The sequence below is a fragment of the Monodelphis domestica genome, chromosome 3, assembly GCF_027887165.1.
Source record: "Monodelphis domestica isolate mMonDom1 chromosome 3, mMonDom1.pri, whole genome shotgun sequence".
Lineage (NCBI taxonomy): Eukaryota > Metazoa > Chordata > Mammalia > Didelphimorphia > Didelphidae > Monodelphis > Monodelphis domestica.
In genome coordinates, this window is record NC_077229.1 from 376,839,545 (window position 1) to 376,858,828 (window position 19,284).

The 19,284-nt window shown below is 36.2% G+C and overlaps 1 protein-coding gene across 9 annotated transcripts in view; it reads right to left on the minus strand.

The window, feature by feature from the left end:
- TRIO (trio Rho guanine nucleotide exchange factor) overlaps window positions 1-19,284 on the minus strand; it is a 539,234-nt gene that overhangs the window by 175,358 nt on the left and 344,592 nt on the right. For all 9 annotated transcript variants that reach the window (XM_056824283.1, XM_056824286.1, XM_056824285.1 and 6 more), the window contains 2 exons: window positions 4,475-4,644; window positions 3,113-3,287 (listed from right to left, as the gene is read on the minus strand). In XM_056824283.1, the coding sequence (XP_056680261.1) occupies window positions 3,113-3,287; window positions 4,475-4,644 (345 nt within the window). The remainder of the gene's footprint in view (window positions 1-3,112; window positions 3,288-4,474; window positions 4,645-19,284) is intronic.

The window sequence follows — 19,284 nt, forward strand, 5'->3', positions numbered from 1 at the left end:
CTGGTAATGTAATAAGTGTCTGAGGCAGGATTCAAACTTAGTTCTTTCCAATTCCAACAATTTATTCTGCCACCTAAATTAAAGAAAAATACAATGGTTCTTAGATATTTCAAGTCTAAAAGCTTGTTTAATAATTTCTATCTTAGCCTTTGATTTAAAATCATTCAAATTTTAGTAAATTAGATTTATCAAATTTGATACTGGGAATTTTTACACCAATTCGGTGTACTGACTTTAAGCTATCTGTGATTTTGTTGCAAAGAAATGGATGCATACTTATTTATTGATTAGAGGATCACAAATCTGGATTTTGTAGGGATTTTGACCTAATAGTATAATCCCTTTTGTTTACAGATTAAGGACACTGATGCTAAGAGAAATCAAATGGCTGGCCCAGAGTAGTTAGTGCTGGGGTCAGGATTTGAACTCAGGTCCTCTAACTGCAAGTTCAATAATCTCTCCACTAGACCACAAGGATAAAGCAGTAGCATTTCTGATTCACTTTCCCAAATACTTTTTTTTTTGCCAGAAACAGATCATTTCCCAATAAAAAAAATTGATTATTTTTTCATTTTTAGTTGCATCCACCCCAAATACAAAGTGAATTTTCAAAAATCAAAATGGCAGCACTTATAAATTTCTAATTGACATCTTTGTTTTGCTCCTCAAGTGAACATGTCCAACCAAAAGAAACAGATGATGAAATAAAGGAGGGGGGAGAAAAACCCCTTTGAAGTAAAGAGTACAAAAGAAAACAGGAAGTACTTGTTTTTTTGTTGAGCCAGTGCTCCTCTGGGGAGACCTGTGCTCATTGAGACATGGAATCCTCCACTGATCTCTGGTTTTCATGATACCACCAAAAGCCATTCTAATTTTAAGAGATTTGGTCTATAGTTAAGTTTTAGCCAACACTACATTTTTTCAGAGAATTTCAGTATATTTCACAAGATGCATATTGATTTTAAAAATTTCCCTTTTAAAAACTGAGAGTGAAGATTGACTTAAAAAATCTTCCTGTCTGTCTTAGAAAAAGGGCAAGGGCTAGGCAAATGAGGTTAAATGATTCATCCAGGGTCATGAAGCTAGGAACGATCTGAGGACAAATTTGAACCAAGGTCCTCCCCTCTGTAGGCATGGAGCTCTGTTCATTATGTCTCTAGCTATGCCAAAGATTGCCTTTTAAAGTAAGGTTGCTCCTACTGACTTGAAAAAGATCTTTAAAAGCATTATGAAAGTGCACATAGGAGCCTTGGTGCCAGTTACTTCTCAGTGAAGACTTTTGGTCGCAGCTCTAGATAAGGTAAAGGTTGACCTTAGGGTGGAAAGCATCCTTCCTAAGCCAAGATGGAGCCCATAAGCAATGAATTACTGAGACCACAAAACTCCTGCCCATCCCCACTGATGACCTGATATGTAAATGAGGGAGTCTGTTTTAACATCAAAAAATAAATTTTACTAGGTGTGGCTATACTAAAAAGGAGGCACCAAAATAGTGGCCAAAATGACAGGCTGTATCAAGGAAGGCCCGGTTCAAATCGTACCTCTGATACTTACTAGATGTGTGATCCTAGACCTATAGCTTAAACTCTCCAAGCCTCAGTTTTCCCACTCCTACGCTAGATAATATCTCAAGTACTGTAGAACCTGAGTTCCTTGAGGACAGGGACTTTTTTGGTCTTTCTTGGTCCAGTGCCCATTATAGAATCCGTGTGTGATAATTGCATGCTGACTGACGGCATGTTGTGAAGACCAATGAAAAATTCACAATACTTAGGAAAAATATTGTGTAATCTTTAAAGCACTGTATAAGTTTTAGATAACACCATTAGGGTTGTATGTCACAATGCTGTGGGGAAGCCTATTTGGCAAATTTTAGCTACTACTAAGAAGCCTGGGCTGGTTAAAAAACACCTCAAAGAAATGCTGGAGTCAGCAGAAGGATGAAGCATCAGTCACTACCCATGAGCTCCTTGGGCTCTACTTCCCTTGGAAACGCTGCCATAATTTATTCCTAAGTGTGTCTTGGCTCCTTTCATCATTATCCACAGTCAGCCTCAATTGGTTTTTGCCAAATTATACTTACTCTTGCTTGCACTTCCACAGTTCAAAAAGAAAGAAGATATGTCTCCTAACACAGACTTCACAACTACTCCCTTATTTCTGGTTAAGGAGTGATAAAGAGATCCTGCAACTCTTTCTGCTATTGTGGTCCATTTCTGCACAGCAACTACATATAAAGTGAGACTTTTATTGATTAAAAAAAGGATTACTTATTACCTAATATTTTATTGTGACTACTCCAGATTTTTATTTCAAATTACTTTCATTCTTGAAAAGAAGAGAAAATAGTACTCCTGCCTCACTTTCCCATGTCAATGTCTGCTCATCTAATTCTACTAGTCACTCAGAGAGAAGAGTACTCTACTATAGTTCAGGCACATCTAAAGCACCTCTGTTAATGAACAATATGGAAATGGGTTCTGCATGGTAATACATGTAGTATAACTCTGATTGAATTGCTTGCCAGCTCTGGGTGGGGGGAAGGAAGGAGGGAGGGAGACATTTTGGATCATATAACTTTGGAAAACTTATGTGGAAATTTGTTATTATGTGTAATTGGTAAAAAATAAAAAAATAAAGTAACCATGTTGTATTTTAAGTTTCTTTTAGGAAAAAAGTCCCTTTTCTTTCTTTTCTATTTCTATCAAAATACAGTACTTATAAATTTCTAATGGATGTCTTTGTTTTGCTTCTCAAGTGAACAAGTGATCCTCTTTAAATAACTGCCTTTCTTCTGGAGGTAACTATTGGCTATTCCTATTTGTTTTCATTTTTCTTTTTTAATTAAGTCTTTCAAAAATCAGAACTTCTGGGAGTATTCCTTAAAGACACAGATTAGCCATGTCTGTGATCTTATCTGTACTACCTCACCTCTGAAGGCTCTAGGGGAGATGAGAACCAGGGATTCATTTAAATAAGGGATGATTGAGAAAAGATTAGGTGTTTATTTGCTTTTGGCATCTTCCTGAGAATATGCATTTGTCCCTGTTAGCAAAGATCCACCAAGGGAAAAAGAAACAAAATTGAAACAAAACCAAACCAAGTTACTCACATCAATGGCATCCCTTTCAAAAATACGCAATTGCAAGAAGAGTTCAAGTTTGATCTTTCGCTCCTGAAAAAGTTCCTCCATCTGAGATTGGGCCTCATCCAGCTGCTGCAAGACTGTCTCAATATGATTGATGGAGCTGTTGTGAGGGGTCTTGTTACTGGAGATGGCAGAATCCCTGTTAAAGAGCAGATGAGGGAAGTGGAGATTTAAAAAAGACAAACAGGAATTGAGTGAGAAAGTCCTACATTGTTAGAAACACAGGATCAGATCCGGCAACTAAAAACCTCAGTGGGAAGAAAGCAAGCAGGAAGTTGGACTTCTTGTCTTAGCACATGTAGTAAGTTGGCTCCCTTCAACAACAAAGTTAAGCTTCTGTCCCTGAGCAATTCTGTCACAATAGTGGGACTTAATTTTCTAGCTTTGGTTCTTGTGTTGGTTCTAACAATTTACCTTATTATTCAAACATAAATGAATTACTTGCCCTCCCCCCCATTTTTTTTTTCCTTTCTAGAAACAAAGATACAAAGTCAAACACACTTTCTACAGCTTAAGGTTTAAATTGCTTAGGAGAGATTAAACTTTAGCTCAAATAACTAGTCTTAAAAACCTACTGTGTACATAGAAACACTTTTCATGTAAACTTTCTGGGGAGAAAAGACAATTCCCTTGTAAACTTACCAACAACCTTGTAAAGAAATGGCTTCAATGAATGAAATCCAGAGAATGAAATTTAAAAGAAAAAAATAGAAAAAACAAAAAAGCATTGTGCTTGACCAAGGGAAGGAATTTGCCTCACCAAAAGGGAAACTGGTTTTACTAAGCACGACACTTGGTATGTGTGTGAAGTTTAAACTTGATTACTGCCTCAGTCTGATTTATAAGAGGCTGGTGCTAAAAAGAATGATGCTTTTCACACCCAACCAAGGTAATTTATACTCTCTCTTCCTTGACAGAAAGTTTCTGAGTAAATTTAGGTGAAAATCTATATTAATTATAATTTCAAGTTTTAAATTAAAATGGAGGAAAGGAAAAAGATATTTATTGGGAAAAAGATAAAATAGATTAAAAATATTTTTGGCCCTATATAAGGGCAGCGTTGTGAAAGACCAAAAACATATACATGAGAGGGAGAGTAAAAGAAAAGAGAAAGAAAACAGAAGATATTAGGAAGAGGTCAAGAAGAGAGGGGAAAGGTAAGAGATTCTTCACTGTCCTTTGTATCCAAAGATAAGATTGTTGATGGTGCTTACTATTCCTGCAGGTGGGTTGAGGATAATAGCCAGTTGCTAGACAAAGGAAATACGCTGCCAGGTTTTTATGATTGATGGCTTATGAAATGAAAAGGGCAAACAAGGGACTCACCTCAGTTGTTGGATGAGATCTTCCCCCTCCTTGATCACATTGACGGTGACCTGCAGGGTAGTCTGCTGTTGTTGACCAAATCGTTTGATCAAGTCCTGAACAGCCTCCACTGACTCCGCATAGACATCATCCAGCAGTTCTTTCTGTAACTCTTCTAGCCATGTCCAGAGCTAGATGAGAGAAAATAAGAATAAATTGCCCAGTGTGGTGGAGGTTCCTGACTTGACTAGCAGGCAGAGGCTGGCTGACTTCAGAAAGAGTGGGCTGGTGCTGGAGCTCTGTGTGACACTGACTGGGAGGGAAATGGTGGTATAATGCTCCCAGAGAGATGGAAGGAAGGAAGGAAGGGAGAAGCATCCCAAAAGCAGTCAAACTGCCAGAGTGACATATTTATAAAAAAAAAAAAGCTTTCAGAGCTTAAAGTGTGCGCATATATGTGTATTTGTGTAAGAGGCAGAGAAACTGAGAAAAATCAGAAAGGAAGATTCAGAAAAATGTTAGAAAAGTGAAAAAGAAATAAGAACAAGAAAAAAGGAAAAAGGAGAAATCCCCCCCCCAATATTTTTCTATGTTCAATTGGCAGTACAAAGGAAAAAAATCCTTCTTAAACAACAGAAGCATTTGTAAATGCATAAAAACAATCCAATATCTTCTTATGCTAATTTAGCAGAAGGTTATTTTATTTTAAGGGAAGCTCGATAAGGCAGTAGATAGAGCCCTGTCCGGAAGTCAGGAAGACTCATCTTCCCAAGTTCAAATGTGATCTCAGATACTGGATATGCGACCCTGGGCAAGTCACTTGACCTTGTTTGCCTCAGTTTCCTTATTTGTAAGATGAGCTGGAGAAGGAAATGACAAACTATTACAATATCTCTGAAAAGAAATCCCCAAATGGAGCCAAGAAGAGTCAGACATCACAGAAAATGACTGAGCAACAATTGTATTTTCATAATCATTGGTTAATTCCTAGAAAGTTCCTCTGAGTAAGGCAGGCAATTAAAAATCACTTGAACTATAGTTGGGAATAGCTTTGAACTGTTTGGAAGTCAAGAGTTTTTAATAGCATGTCCTGCCTTAGAAAAGAATAGTATAGCTGGATGTTTACAATGGGTGTGATCACACATGAACCAATTGATTTGTCAGCTCTCAGATGAAAATTATCTTGCTGATAAAAGATATAAGTCCTAGAATTTAGGGCGAAAGCAACTTTAGTCCAACTATGTATCTAATCGGCCTCCTTAATTTTACAGATGAAGGAACTGAAGATAAGAGACTCTTTTCAAGATGATACCAGTAGTTAGTACCTGAGATGTTATAATTACCCGGATTTCCTGACTCCCAAACCAGTCCTCCCTTCACTAAGACTACATATGCCCGTCACCACCATGCCACCAATGTATTGTAAAAATGTGTACTGCAACTATTATTACAGAGATCATATGGGAGTTGGGTGGGTAAGGATTATTTGTCCCAACTGGGCATCACTAATTACATTGTGTATGATACTGCTGGGAAGATGGAAGCTACCTAGCCCTTTCAGTATGTGTGTTAGTTCATTCAGGACTATGCAGTACATTTAGGGTAGATAACACAAAATGAAAACTTGAAGAAATTAAAACTTCTAGAAATCAATAAAAGTTAGTGCCTTCCCAAGTACGTAACCATAGTTCTGCATAATTTATACACAAAAATGAAAGCACATCTCACAAGCACATTTAATCAAGAGTGGTCAAAGCAGCAAGTTTTTTCCTGAGCTCTCAGGGATTATTTAACCACTTTCCACATTTGGGTTATTAGGACATCAAACTTGTATTTTTGTTGGAACAACTTGTGCTGATATTTAATCTTTGTTTCTAAATTGTTGCAAGTCTTAAAAAAAGAAAGAAAGCACTTTTGTGTTCCAAGAAATAGATGAAAAGTTAAGCCAATCATTGGTTCAGACGGGTTGACTATGAGACCTTGGGTACTTCATATGCATGTTATGGCTTCCTTTTTCAAGAGAAATTTTTATAGCTGATTTATAGTTCAATAATGTAGAAGCAAATAAGTCAAATTTATCTTTTAAATTGGTTATAAATTGTATATGTATATTTAAAATTGAGAAGTAAAAAAGATTTTTTTTCCCACAACTGAGACAATCAGAATCCTCAGGGTGTGTTTTGCTGAAAACCAAGGTGAAAAAAATGTGTTTTTTTTGTATCCTTTTTTCCTATTATTTTTTTTAACTAAATTATCACATTCATATGATATTAGAGATGAAAGAGACTTAAGAGCTTAGTTAGTGGCACTATTAAATGTTAAGAAAAAGAAGACAGAAACTAAATGCCTTGTTAAAAGTTGTATAGCCAGTTAATAGATGCAGAAATGGAAGACAGGGTCCTTAAATTCCTGTCATGCCCTGGGGGCAGGTGGGTGGCTCAGTGGACTGAGAGCCAAGCCTAGAGACAGGAAATCTTAGGTTCAAATCTGGCCTCAGACATTTCCTAGCTGTGATCCTGGGCAAGTCACTTAACTCCCATTGCCTAAGCCCTTACCACTCTTCTGCCTCAGAACCAATACACAATTGATTCTAAAACAGAATATAAGGGTTTTTAAAAAAAAGTGCCCATTTCATTTTTCTCATTATATCACCTTTACTTTGAATTTAGAAGATTTAGAAAAGAATATATTTCAAAATGGTACCTACAAAAGCTTAAATAAACACATATGCTATAATAGAAATCCCTAATAAACTGGATAATATATATTTTAACTGCCCTAAATTTTTTGCAAACTCAATTTATAAATGAAGGGGAGAAAAAATGGCATAAACGTCTTCCATTCTCATTAATATATTTTAATTCCTTAACCCCTCCCAAAAAAAGTTATGTAATTTTTTTCTAATTAAAATCATTTTCATCTGAGCCATTATCACCCTCTTATTACAGGTCATATACAAACTATTTTCTAACATGTCTCTGAGACAATAAAGTGATCCTACGAAAAGATGGAGATTACAATTTTAGGCAGATGTGATTTATCTCGTCAATCTGTCCTTCTACTATGTAAGAAGAGTGGCCATCTACAGTTGAATATTGAACATAGGGAAAATAAAAGCAATAATAGTTATTCACCTTACTCTATGCCAACACTCAAACCTCTTTTGTATTCTGGAATGCCTGAGTGGATAGTCTGTCACTATTTATTTGCTAATTTAAAGGTACCCTTTACTGTGCCCAAGAACATATTGAAAGCTTCAAAAGGAAAATGAGTTTTCCTTTGGTGTACACCTGTCTGCTCATCAACCCCCAGAGTTGGTAATTGGACAGAATGTGATGAATACATAATGAATTTATGCAAGAATGCTACACACTGCATATTAAACACACAAACCATGTCACAATGCTGTGACTCTACAAAGGGGCCTGTCTTGAGATTATTTTTATACTTAAGCACTCAGATGAGTTCAGTGATATAAGAAAATATTGTTTCCAAAAACACATCTTAAAAATACATGCAATTCTCCAAGGTTTTCATTTTGAACTAAACTGAAATCATTAAAAATAAGATATAAGAACTCCGAGACAAATGAATTAAAAATTGCAGGGTTGCTTGTTTTTCCATGACTAGAATTTATACACTTCAAGGGGATGACAGGTATGAGATTGGGGAAGAGAAATAGGAATGTGGTACCTGGAAACATTCCTAGGTATAAAAATATTCAGTTATGCTCTCACCTCCTCCCCCTAATCTGGAAACTATTTTTCTCTCAGTCTAATTTAGAACAAATTTATATTCCTCTTCAGCACAATAGTCTATTGTGAATATACAAGGTGTCTCAAAAGTCTTTTGGGACATCTTGAGTTCATCTGCTTTATTATATTTTCTTAATCTTTCTCCCAATATCCAACATAACACAATACATATGGTAGAAACACACACACATACACATAAACATTTTAAGTGAATATATATATATATATATATATATATATATATCACAGCAGGAAAATAACACTTATGCAGTATCTTAAAAGTTAATCAGATGAAACTTTTAAGAAGTTAATAAGAAACTTTAGAAAACAAGTATTCTTTAAAAACAAAAACTAATTGCCTTTCTCTGAATCTTTATATGAAGTTCTTTTGAATCCAAACAATAGTTTACCATATACCTACTGCTTAGTCAGGTACATATTATCCCAGGTTTAAATATTTTTCATGCCTAAATATAGTAAGGTCTGAGGAACAGCTGTTAGAACCAGTCTGTATCCTGTATAAAATGCTTCCCTGAGGTCTTGGGGAGCTGCCATTAGTACCTGTGGTTAGACTTTTTTTCTGCTTTAAAAAAAAATTGCTTATTCACTGCAACATCCTGGCAATTTCAATATGTTTCCATGGTGGACTTCACCCTCGTTTAGCTGTTGGTCCTGTGAAACTACCAAAGAGTGGCGGAAGGGCCCACAAAGGAACTGACCTCAGGGTTATGCTGCTGAAGAAAGAAAGGGGGAAAAGAAGGGAAAGGGAAAGGGCTTTTAACCATGATGTCACTGTGCTTAAATTACATTCTTCCATTTGGAATTCTTCTTTTCATTTAAATAGATAACAAAAGTTTGTTGTTGTTTTGAATTAATTTTTGTTAAATCTTACAGATAGAAGAGGATGTGATATCTCAAGATATCACTCTGAAAAACTGGAATTACAGAAATAACTCAAAAATTTGATTCCTGTAAGTTTTACTTTGGAAAAGGAGGCCACTGAAAAAAATCATGGTATATGCAGATGAGTTAAGAGTAAATGAGATTCCATTTAATCACAATGGAAGACTAGTTATTCACATCCTACTTTTAATTTTTATTCAGAAAAATGAATAATCAGAAAAGAAGGTGGGTTGGATCATGTAATAAAAGGGATAATGAATGAACAGGATCCACTGAGTGCTAAAAGACCTAGAGGAAAGTCCCTTGTGTACTTAATAGATACATTATGGACATTTTCTGGGAGATATGGAAAAGTATTACATAGAGGAGAAAGTACGGATGGGTAGCAAGTTCTGTCATTGAAGAATTAAAAATCTTTTAAGTTTAGCAAAATCAAACCCTCTATCAGAAGAGATTTATCACAAATATGAGAATAGGTTCATTTTTTAAAAAATCATTTTTCTTGGGTCTTTTTTCAACATCTCTTCTAAAACCTATTAAAACTTTAACAAAGGTGACTTACCTCTATAAGTTTATATTAGAAAGATGGTAAATATTTTGATTAAGGATGATAAAAATTCTCTATATTCATTCTATAGCCCCCTTATGTACTCAAGTCAACAAACATTTTTCAAGAGTTTAATATGTCATGATAAAGACTCCTACCTTCTAGGAGCTTATGTTCTAATAAAGGAGACAACATGTAAATAATTAATTATATCCACACAAGAAATATACAGAGTAGAAAAAAGGTAATTCAAGAAAGGAAGACATTAATAGCTGAAAAGGAATCAGAAGGCCTGGGTTCTAGTCACATATCTTCCATTTAAAAAGTTGAGCAGAACCCACTTAGTGGTTTCTGATCAACTTGTTTAAGTTAACAAATTATATAAAGGCACTTTGAAAAATATCAAATGTTTTATATAAAAAAGCTATTATGTGATCATATCATTCTGTTATTTTCCAAACAACAGTATGGGTCCCCTTGGTTTCAAGGTAAGCAAGCAACATAAAGTGGCGCCAGTAGGAATAAAAATACCATTTTCCTGAATAGTAAGTAGGCATTTTTGGTCATCGATTCCTAGTAGAATTTCTGAGTCTTGAAGATGGGATTGAGAAAAGAGGCGAAGAACTCATCTTGAAACTAGGATTACTGTCTGGCTAGCATCCGGCTGGATTAGCTGACATTAACCTGTGATGTGATCACAGAAGCCAGGGATACTCATAATGAATGTGATGTGCTATGGTGAGGTGGTTTTGAGTTTAGTCTTTGAGAACCATTCTTATAAACCGGGAAGGGGTAAGTACTATTCCTGAAATTATCATTCATATCATACTATATACTATGATGCAGTATACCACATATTAGGGTTATATATAGTATAATAATTTGTGCTGAAAATACAAGCTAATCTCCCCACTAGAGGAAGTGAAAGGGCCCAGGGAACACTTCCCTTTATCATAAAGACTACAATAGCCCAAGAGCACTGTTAGATAGGACAGAGGGGAAGACAGAATCTGAGGCAACAGAGGGAAAGGAAGGCTAGTTTCTAGTCGGTGATGAGAAGAAGCTAACCCAAAGCAAAAAAGAAGAAATCCAAACAGAAAGTATAGGGTGAAATGAAAGAGAGAGAGAGAGAGAGAGAGAGAGAGAGAGAGAGAGAGAGAGAGAGAGAGAGAGAGAGAGAGAGAGAGAGAGAGAGAGATGGAACTAAGAATAAATATGTAAAAGAAGAGCAAGAACCTGTAAAAAGAACATCAGAAAAGCTAAGTCTGAGAATGAGATGAGGTCTACAAAAAAATCTTTAAATGGACCAAAAGAGCCTTTCCTGCCTTTAGGAGGTAAAAAAGTAAATGGGTTGCTAGTACTCTCTTCTCTCTCTAACTATCTGTGTGCATATGGCCTCCCTCTCAAACCCCAAATAGAATATAAGCATTGAGAAAGACAGAATGTTTGTTTCTGTATACTGTTGCTTCACACAGTTGATAGACTTATCTAGAAGAATAGCTTTTGTTTTTTTCCTGCTGATTTTTCCATGAAGGAGAACTCTCTTCAAACCAGAAAAATTAGAAAAAATGTCAGGAGGAACAGGAGGCACTAAATGAGAAAGCACCTACCGTAACCACTTCAAAGCTCTCAAATTGTCAATGACATCTTCCATCTCCTGCTAGGCTTAATGACAAAAAGCCATGACCAGCAGCTAGATCCAGCTGTTTGGGAGGGAGCCCGGTGTCAGAATCAGCAATGATTGCCAGGGCCATGGTCCAAACAGGAATTAAAAAGCAAAAGGGGAGTCTGCTGAGATTGGTGGAGATGGCAAAAATTGAAGTTGGTGAGTTCAGGCTGGGTCAAGGAAAGAGGAGAGGAATAGGTCTGCAGCAAATGTAGAGTGTCGGGGCAAGCCAGGGTCAGAAAAATCAGGAATGTCATATCCAGAGCTTGGGGTTTGCAGTGCAATAAAATGATAGTTTGTAGCCCTCAGAGCAAGTTTGGCATGTACTAGCTACAGCAGCTTCTGTTCCTTAAAGGGGTAGACCTGACAAAATCCAGGGCTTTCAGCGACAGGGCCAGAAAAAGCATATCTTGAAGATACTGAAAGAACTTGTAGGCATGAATTTGTAAACTGTCTGAAGTCAATAAGAAGTCACAGAGAGTGGGAAAGATGCTATAGAGTGGAGAGTGACAAGTGTTATCTCCGTTTTTTTCAAAGGAAGAAATTTTATTTGGGAAAATAAGACCAGCAAATTTAAGATCTCCAGCAAACATGTTTTCCGAGGTATACTTCATGGAATTCAGATTTCCTGGAAATAGCAGAAAGAAGGGTATATCCTAGAACACCATATATCTTGAAGTAAAAGAGAATAGGGAAGAAGGAAAGGGAATGGACCCACTAATGAGATTATTTAAAATAGTATCTTCGAATTTCTCACAAAAATCCCAGAGCCTCAAAATCCTGGTGTTTCATAGTCACTGACTCTTAAAGGCACAGTAATTATAGAAACCCCATGGAGATAAGGGGACTAGATGGAATTCATCTAGAGTAATTAATTAATCAAATTACCATTATGGCAACATGCTAAGGTGGTAGGAGATAGAACATTTAAGAATAAGAATGTTTGTAGACAATTAGGCTAAAATTTTACTAGGTGAGGTTGTGGACAGAGTGTCTGGCCCGAAGTCAGGAAAACACCTCTTCCTAAATTCAAATTTGTCTTTAGGCACTTCCTACCTGTGTGTCTCTAAGTAAGTCACTTAACCCTGTTTGCCCAAGTTTCGTCATCTGTAAAATGGAGAAGGAAACGGCAAACCACTTTAGTATCTTAGCCTAGAAAATCCCAAATAAGGACACAACAAATTGGGCCCAGACTGAAAACAAGTGAGAAACAACTAAATCTGGGTACCTCTGGGTAGGCTGAATAATACAAATTAGATTCAGCTGAGTCTCTTAGCATTGAGAACTATTAAATTGTTTGATCACATAGTACACACATACCTTAAACTTTTTCCACCTCTCTATCAGTACCACCCCTAGGAAAAAACATCAAATTTGCATGGAACTGAAGATGTCCAGGGAAAGAAAAATATAAAGACATTTAGGAACCCCGCTCTGCTACTCAGCACGTCTACATCAGAGGTGTTTTCTGAAAATGTAGTTATATCCTACCAGAATCTAACAGACTTACTTGGGTTTGAATCTTGCTCTTTGAACAACTCAAAATGCCCAAAGGCACCAAGAGTATGTCTTGTTTAATTATCCACTATTAACAATTAATAATTCTTTCTAGAACTGACATGCTATCTTCTAATTCTGCTTAACTTCAGTAGCAGCACAGCTGCCACCAGGTATTTTGTCTGATCTCCACAATGCAGTAAAGCTTCTAGAATTACAGTTCCAACAGATAATCAGAAGTCATAGCTATGAAACGGAGTCCAGGACTTTGAAAGATTTTGTGGGGGTAAAATTCTAACATTTTATTGGAATAATTTCATTACTTGCTCCATATCCTATCCTTCTCCCTATTTCTGTTCTAATTGTATCAAAGATGATATGCAATGAGGGCTCTCTATGAAAACATGTAGGATGCATTCATAGAAGTTCCTTAAGTTTATCTCTTTTAATCAAGATATGGACATTATTTTTGCAGGAAAGGTTAAATATGGGAAGGGAAGGTATAGTGGAAAGAAAAAAGTATCAACAGGCATTTTTTCTTCTTTGTCCTAAGGACTGTCTCCATCTAAAATAATTGTATGGATTAATCCTTCTTCCATTTACTAAATACTGAAGATGATAACAGAAGAATAAAATAAATTGTTAGTGATAACACAAATTGATAAATATTTCTCTAGTTGAAATAAAGCTAAAATGCTTTATCAGACAAATGTTAGGCTACAAAAGAGAATATAAAATACAAAATGCTCCATTTAAAATTGGATAGTCAAAAAGCCCTAAGTAATGAATAACACAAATGCCTGACTCTGTGTTTAAATATTTAACTATAACATTATAGTTTGTCACATCTGAAAACTGCTCATTAAAATGAACATTTCCAACTTTTATTAGGTGTGACACTATAATGAAAACTTACATTATCTATATGTGCACTGAAAGTATGCATCGAAGTAAAAAAGTAATTTCAAAACACTACTTTGCACTATTTTACTATGTATTCTTCTTTTAAAAAAATTAAATGGAGCCTGTGATTTCATTGGTATAGGAAATTCTTTGTCAGGAAAGACCTGACTTGAGAGTGATAGCAGCCCCCTGCAATTTCATGTGTACCTTTATCTGTGACATGTATATGGGACCAAAGGCCATGCCCTAATTGATAGTCAGATAGACAGAGAGTTCTCAAAAAAAAAAAAGGAAAGAAAGAAAGAAGGGAAGGAAGGAAGGAAGAAAGAAAGAGAAAAAAGACACAAAGGAAGGAAGGAAAGGAAGGAAGGAAGCAAGGGAGGAAGGAAAAAAGGAAGGAAAAGAAAAAAGAAATGCTTACTACCCACAGCCATATGAAAGAATCTCCAAACCACTAATAAGCAATGCTGAGGTTTCAGTTTATAATCAACAAATTAGCAAACATAATAAAACATAGGAAGTCATTGCTAGAGGAGTGGTGGAAAGATGGGTGGAGTTGTGAATTGGTCCAACCATGAATGATATGAGAATGATGGAAATGTAAGGCTTTGACTCGGTCTACATTTACCTTAGGAGATGGAGTGAATAGAGTACTGGGTTAAGAGTCATGAAGAGAGGAGACAATGAATAGCTATGTGATCTTGATCAAGTCATTTAGCCTCTCTTTGCCTCAGTTTGCTCATCTGTAAAATGGAGATGTTAATACCTTGTAAGGTTGTGAGAATCAAATGAGATAATATTTGTAAAACATTTAGCCCAGTGACTGGCACATAGTAAGCATTGTGTAAATGTTGCTATTATTACTTTTAGAAGAAGTTTAGTGTGGATATTCTTGTGCTTGGATTAATGACTGTAGTTTAAAAAACAAAATGCATCAATATTAACAGGTCTAGTCTAGGGAAAAAAATGTAGGTAAAAAGGAAACCTACAGACTGTTAACAAACAACTGTACACAATGTAGGTTTAAGAGAGGAATTACTGACATCAGGCAGCATTCAAAGGATATTTTGGTATGAAGGAAGAAGTGATATACTAAAAAAAAAATTCTGATTGGAAAAGGACAGTGTTAACAAAATTATCTTGCCTAAGAACAGGTATGCTTGTGTGAATGAAAATGCATTTTGTAATGTATATAACTATGTCTGAATTTATCTATCAATCTATCTGTGTACATATATAATACTATATGTATAGAGGTGTGTAATGCTATACATCTAATGCCAATTTGCTTACTATAATTATTCCGTGGAGTTTTCTGAGTGAACCACCTGGTCCTAGGGGGAAAGCTAGTCATAACTGATGGAGGGGATGTGGGAAATGGGGACACTAATAGACTGTTGGTGGAACTGTGAACTGATCAACTATTTTGTAGAGCAATATGGAATTATGCCCAGAGAATTATAAAACTGTATACTTTTCTTAAGGTGAACAGGGGGAAAGGAAAAGTTCCTATATGTTCTACAATACTTACAGCAGTTCTCTTTGTGGTGTAAAGAACTGCAAACTGAGGAGATGCCCATCAATTGGGGAATGGCTGAACAAGTTGTGGCATATGATTATGATAGAATACTACTTCATTATAAGAAATGATGGGCAGATTAATTTTTTTAAATAAGGAAGGATCTCTATGAAGTTATGAAGAACGAAACAAGCAGAACCAAGAAACTTCCATATTATGTATATTAATGTACAGCAACAGAAATAGTTTGAAGAATGACTTATGGATAGCTACCTCTAGAGAAAGAATTGATAAATAGCAAGAAGCAAGACATAGTTTTATGTCCAAATATATCTTTTTGTCAAATGATGCCTTCTCTGATGGGGGAAGTGGACTGTGGGAGGGAGGAAGTTATCGGGGTATTTTAATGTAACAAAGACATTTAAATTAAAAAAAAAACTGTGTGGAAAATAAATATATTTCATTTGCCCTCTGGTGTAAATGTCTGACTAGTCTGGCCAACATGGGGATGTAGGAGCCAGTGAAACTGCAAATTTAAGAAGGAAAAAGAAGTTACCTGGCTAGAAGTCATGCCATAAGCATAGAGAGTACTGCAGTCAAAAGACTAGGAGCTTACATGTCACAGAAGGACTGAATGGCTGTAGAATGTTTTAGGTAACCAGCCATATTAAGAAACAAGGTGAGGGGTCGGATAGCATCTACTGAGGTGAGAGTAAAGACCTCTAGGTTGAGATGACAGACTAAAAGGTGCTGAAACATGGGGACAGAAGCTTTTGGGGTTAGACAGAAGTCATTTATTGTTCCTAGTCTGCAAGGCCTGAAGAGCTTTGCCCAAGTTGACAATAAAGTAACAGCTAATCTTGGCAGTGACTGAAGGTCATTTCCTTATTAAAGCTAGACTTTGTCCAATATGGGCAATGTGAGAGAATGTGGGAGAAGCTCTAGACGTCAGTGGAGGGCGGCTCTGGCCAGCCAATTCAGGGCTGGGGAACTAGAAGAGAGGTAATAAAGCAAACTGGAGGCAGAAGCAAGTCATGTGTGTATTGTGGTATAGAGGAAAGAAAACTGGTCCTAGAGTCAGGAAGACCTGAGTTCAAACCTGACCTTCAGTTACTAGAATATTGTGTGACCCTAGGCAGAATCACTTCACCTCTGTTTGTCTCAGTTTCTGCAAATGTAAAATGGAGATAATAAGAGTACCTGTACCCCTGAATCAGGTAAGATAATATTTGTAAAAAGCATTTAGTCAAATGCTTGGCACATAGGAGGTGCTACATAAATGCTAATCCTTGCCCTCACTATCCATCCTTTCATCTTGTGCTTGGTTTAGAACTGGAAAGGATCTTAGATTTCATCTAGTCCAACTCCCTCATTTTACAGATGGGGAAACTGGGGTCCAAGAGGTAAAGTGACTTGTCTATAGAAGCCACAACAGTGGCAGTGGTGAGAATTGAACCTGGGTCCTCTTGACTCCAAATGCATTGCTCTTTCTACTGTACCATTGAGAATTCAATGACACTGTAAGAACCTTTTTACTACTAACCTGTTAACTTTTCCATTTGATTATTCTAACTTTCTCCACTTCCAAAAGCCCATCACAGTATTTTCTCCTGTATTGTTTCCTTATTTACAACCAGGGTACACTAAAAAATAAATTTGGCTTGTTTAATATGTACTTTCCTTTCAATATCTAAGAGGTTGGTGTGATTTTAGGGAGCAAGGGAATGAGTGGGGTGAAGAAATGCAATAATCTTCTCCCCTGGTCAGAACCTTAGGGTTCACAGACATCCATTATGCACAAGACACAATGACAAGATAATTCCTGAAAGGGGCACCATGGAACTCAAGACATGGTCCTGATGGTGGAAAAATGGTGAGGGTAAGCAGCATCAGTCACAGGATGCAGAATGATGGTGATTAGTAGTTGAAACTTCTTCCCTCTTTAACTAATATCTGGTGGAACAAACAGAATTGAATGGAGCAGAAAAGCCATTTTCTTCTTTTTTGCAGAGGAATGAGATGAGAATTTAAGGTTTGCTAAGCACAAACAAGGGCAATATGATGAAACCCCATTAATTGGGAAGGGGAAAGTCACCTGTAAAAACTGTTTGTCACTCAGTTACATGGGAGCTCTGGAGCACTGGAGTCAAATTGGAAGATATTAATATGCCTTGGAAAGCTTTGAACTTGAAGAAAAAGTTAAGGTGAGTTGTCATATTTTTAGAAATAGGATCTGGGTAAAATGGGATGTTGATTGTAGTCATTTCGAGATTAGTGAAAAAAATGCTTTAAAGTTCAAGAGTCCAATCACATTGTGTGTAAGGCTTTACAGTTTGATCTAAATTGTGTATCTTTATCATCTAATAATAAGAAATTAGATGTTATACTATTTTAATAGGGCTGGCCTTTATAAAAAGGAATAATAGCTAAAATGTATTAGAATCCCTTTTCTCAATTATTTATACCCATGGGAAATCTAGCCATGGTGGGAATGACATAACACAAACACCACTGTTCACTTGGTGGTACTCCCCAAACTATATACATGATGCCAAGAAGGAAATGATTAGTAGTATTTCAAACTTTAAAGTATTGGCAAAGGCCATACCTTACATGTAAAACTATCAGTTAAATTTCTATCAAATTAGGATAACAGAATGGCTGAAAATCTCTCCACCTGGTTTTATTATGAGATAGTGCCAATTTAACCAATATTTATTTTTAAAAATTGTATTGTTCATCCTAATTAAAATATGATAAATATTCAATTATATCCTGGCTAAGTTTTCATTGCAGTGGTGGCTCCATATACCATGAAATCACCATTCCATTACATAAGTTCAACAACTGATTATATAGTATATGGATTATAAATATCCTGAGCTATGATATACAGTTATCCCTCCCACATCATGACTTTCCCCACTACAGTTTTGAAAATGAAGGGGAATTTTTTGGGAGTTTTATGGAAGATGCAGATGACACACAAAGACCTGCAGACAATCCAGAAATGCATACTTACCCCAAAATCTATAATAAGGTACTGTAAACACCCCATAAATAAAAAAGAAAAAATTCAGACGTCTATGGTACAAAGGGGAGGGACAAAAATTTATGCAGATTTTCCAGATATTGGAGGATGTTGCGCCCCTAACAACCATGATGGGAAGGGATATATATACTGTATGTATATATGTATGTATAAACACACACATATATGCTGACAATTTTAACCTGAAAGAGACTGAATAACCCAAAGATTTGAGCTATGAAATTAGCCAACCTATCAAATCATATTAAATTAACTTAAATAACGGGATTATGTACCTCAAACCCTAGTCATACAGTTTGACTTGGAGATACCCAAATACTATGGAAAATAGAGTTTTTATGCTATAGACAGCTAACGGAGACTATATTGATCTATTTCATCACACTTAAACTATTTTCCTTTTTAGCTGTCCAAAGGGGATCAGAGGACAGAGTTGCTCTGGGCCCAGCTTAGGAAGAGATAGAAAAGTAAATGGGTTAAGTTGGAATAAATGAGCACCCAATTTCTTAGTGAAGGAAAAAGTAGAGTCCTCATGTGGACATGACCTTTGACTCCCACTCTCACCTACACCTCCCTCACTCTAGCACTACCATGGGTACAGGAGGTTCATGGGTCACTACTTTCTTTTACTATTACCAAGGATGGCTAAGAATTGAACTTAACATAAAAAAAAGAATTTTGAATGAATTGAATGAAATGACATTGGTGTCCCATGACAAAAAGCTACAGGTGGTTGGGAAACCATTATTTTTGTGTCCTTTAAATAAAAGGGAAGGTTCCCAGGCATTACTTAAAATAATAAAAGCCTGTCCTAGTTTACTTTGCATATTTGTAGAGACTAAGGGGGAAAACTTCTTTACTTAACACAGCAAGAATTGAGTTAGATTCAAAAGTGAATGATCTTTTCTGGGAACCCTAAGCAGCTGCTGGGAAACTGATGAACAAAAAACTGAGGCAAGGCCACTGAACCAATTCCAGAAACTAATCCT